This window comes from Labrus mixtus, chromosome 9 (assembly GCF_963584025.1).
Source record: "Labrus mixtus chromosome 9, fLabMix1.1, whole genome shotgun sequence".
Classification (NCBI taxonomy): Eukaryota; Metazoa; Chordata; class Actinopteri; order Labriformes; family Labridae; genus Labrus; species Labrus mixtus.
Window position 1 is genome coordinate 30,134,284 of NC_083620.1, and position 3,219 is coordinate 30,137,502.

The following is a 3,219-nucleotide window of genomic DNA, read 5'->3' on the forward strand; positions in this document are numbered from 1 at the left end:
ACAGTCTTACAGTTACAACCGGCCATTTGAGGGCAACCATAATGTTGATGTGGCCCATGGTGAAAATGAGTTTGACAGTCTGCTAACCCGCTTGTCAGTGTGGTTTGGGCCTTTGAATGTTTTTTCTCTCAACAAGGGGAGGTGATTGGAGCTTCTCATTGTGGTGTCAATTAAATGCTGCATCATGTTGGTCGTGCTGTTTGTGTAGTTCCGTCTTCAATATTTGCACACAGTTTTTGTCTCGTCTGTTATCTTCTCACCTTAAGCCATACAAGTCTAAGTACACATGGCCGGGACAGTGAAACTGCGAATGGCTCATTCAAGATTCAAGATTTTTATTTGTGACATGCTCATACAGATGTGCAGTGAAATGTAAAGACTGTTCCGCAAGGCCATGCAATAACACTCAAATTACTAATACACATATATACAATAAAATAGAAAAAAAGAATTATTTGAATATACAAAATATAGAATATATTATATTTTGATTTATATTATTTCTATCTATATCATCTATGTCATTCATCTATATCATATATCATTGATTTATATCATTAAATCAGGGCAGACGGCGCTCCGCTGGAACTGGTGGCAGACGGCGCTCTGCAGGAACAGCAGCTGGAAGCAGACGGCGCTCCGCTGGAACTTGTGGCAGACGGGCGCTCTGCAGGAACAGCAGCTGGAAGCAGACGGCGCTCTGCCGGAACTGGTGGCAGACGGCGCTCCGCCGGAACTTGTGGCAGACGGGCGCTCTGCAGGAACAGGGGCTGGAAGCAGACGGCGCTCTGCCGGAACTGGTGGCAGACAGCACTCTGCTGGAAAAGGGACAGATCATTCTGTCATGAACCGGAAAAACTAAGAGGACGACCCAAGTGCAGGAACCAAAAAACATTTTTATTTTGAAAAACAAAAACTAGTAAGCACTAAGAAACACTGAGAAAGACTGACATCGACTGACATAGACTAACCATTCCACAACTAACACTGACATACGATGATCTGACACAGAAGGGAAGAAACACAGAGACTAAAGCCTTGTTTCCACCAAGCAGTTCAGTTCGGTTCGTCACGGTACGCATTTTGTGGTGTTTCCACTATCAAAAGTCGGTAATGGTCCCCAAATTACCGTCCCGTACCGTCCTACTTTTTCCTACCATTCTGTTGGGGTGCCAAGTCTACCGATCCGACCCTAAAAGCTGGAGCTAAACACTGCAGTCCGTTGATTGGTCGAAATCGTCACTTCCTTTGCGACAGCGGTAATAAAGGATGGCGGTATTTTTCCTCTCAGTGCACATCCTTGTCTGAAACAAAGCTTCATTGTGTTTTGTAACAAAGAACCACAAGCCAATGAGAAAGACCACAAATTGCCTGATGTCCTCCATTGTTGCTTTTTGTTTACTGTGTCGTTTACTGTGTTGCGTTCTTCTTCATCAAATTTATTAGCGGGGTATACTGTGTCGCTCTGCTATGATGTTACGGTATTACGTAGCTGACGCGGCTATCGGCATCCAGCTTACACGCCGCCTACCAAAAAAAGAGTACGATAACTACGGTTGGCTGTGGAAACGCAAACAGGATCAGGCTTTACCAAACCAAACCGTACCAAACTGTACTGATCCATACCGGACCACTCGGTGGAAACAAGACTTAAATAGATATAGGAATAATCAGACACAGGTGAGACTAATGACATAGGTGAAGACAATGAGGGCAATCAACACTGTAGGGAAACACACAGAGGCAGGAATAACACAAGAAAAGAAACACTGAGGACAACTACAAAATAAATCATGAAACATTGAAGACAGAGAAACTCAAGAATGTAACATCAAGACACACTAGAACATAGAGAAACATTAGGATAACAGATTATAAAATAAAACAGGAAACACTAAAGATTAAATTAGGAAACATTAAAAGAACACACAAGGGAAACAAGCAATGGCAGGGAAGAATGAGGATTAAAAGACATACAAAATCTAAACTCTGAATAGACAACTAACAAAACCAAATCATGAGAGTTGGCATGTTAACCTGGATGATCATTTTCTACGTTTGGTCACTGAGTTTCACGAAAGAACAGACTTTTACTGACCATGCAACACATTTGGTAAATTGTAAAGGTTAAACCTGCTCTGGACGATCTCAAAGAAACAGCCGCAGGAGAAGTTGAGCAGAGAGGCCAGGTGAGGCGTGCAGGTGCTGACGGCTTTCTGCCTCGTCTGCTTGGATCCACAGAAACACACGTGGAGGATCCGGATGTACGTGTAAATGATTAGAACGATAAGACCAAAGATCACCGTAAACATGTGACTAAGTCCAAACACATTATTGAGCGTGGCGTCAGAGCACGCCAGTTTGACCACATAATAGTTGTCACAATAAACTTTGTTGATGATGTTCCCACACAGCTGCAGAGGAAAGGTCAGACCAAACACGATGACAGCGTTGATAAAGAACAGGTACAGCCAGATCAGAGCAGTGAGCATAGAAATCTTATTGGGGGTCATACGTGTGTTATAATGTAGAGGATAACAAATAGCAAGATACCTGTCATAAGACATGATTGCTAAAGTAAAAAACTCGACTCCCCCGTAAGAGTACAAGCAGAAGATCTGCAGGAAACAGAGAGGAGCAGACACAGTGTGATCGTCTGAGAGAATCTGAACCAGGAGGAGAGGAAACAAACCTGTGCTGCCGTACAGCTCGTTCACAAACAGGCTGCACAGGAAGATGTACATGGGTTCATGAAGACTTCTGTTCATACAGATCAGCACGATGAGGAACAGGTTAGCACAGATTATTAAAACATACAAAGTCAGAGTTATCAGGAAAAAGAGATATTTGAGAAGCCCTGTTTCCATGTAGGCTCCCAGAGTGAAATATGAGCCATGTGTGGAGTTGATCATGATTCAAATCATGTAGAGGATGAACATGGAGAAGTCATACGGTGTTCCTACTGCACAACAAAAGCTATGTTTTCATTTCAAAACATAGTATCAAGTGAACCTTTGAGTCACCGAAACAACACATGAACCTTTCCTTATTCAGATGACAGTGTGTGACAGGGACTGAACACCGATCTGCTCACATGCTGCAGTCTCCGAGTCTCTCCCTTCAACTGAGCAGAGTCTCTTAAAATGTAACCACCACCTTCTCCTCCGCTCGTCATCCCTCCTACAGGGATGCAGGGAGCTCCGCAGAGGGGACGAGGAC

The 3,219-nt window shown here is 43.6% G+C and overlaps 1 protein-coding gene across 1 annotated transcript; it reads right to left on the minus strand.

The window, feature by feature from the left end:
- Nucleotides 1-562: 562 nt before the first annotated feature.
- Nucleotides 563-2,924, minus strand: LOC132979975 (olfactory receptor 4D1-like). The gene is made up of 3 exons (XM_061045798.1): nt 2,099-2,924; nt 972-1,002; nt 563-818 (listed from the first exon to the last, which is right to left on the minus strand). Exons 1-3 carry the CDS (start codon nt 2,910-2,912, stop codon nt 563-565), a joined length of 1,101 nt encoding a protein of 366 aa, XP_060901781.1. The 5' UTR covers nt 2,913-2,924.
- Between the last annotated feature and the right edge of the window lie 295 nt (nt 2,925-3,219).

Coding starts and splice junctions, on each gene's coding strand:
- LOC132979975 (XM_061045798.1), bottom strand. CDS start 2,912: ATGATCAACTCCACACATGGCTCATATTTCACTCTGGGAGCCTACATG. Junction 1,003..2,098: donor TTTACCAAATGTGTTGCATG/GTCAGTAAAAGT, acceptor CTTCTGTGTCAG/ATCATCGTATGTCAGTGTTA. Junction 819..971: donor TCAGTGTTAGTTGTGGAATG/GTTAGTCTATGT, acceptor TCCCTTTTCCAG/CAGAGTGCTGTCTGCCACCA.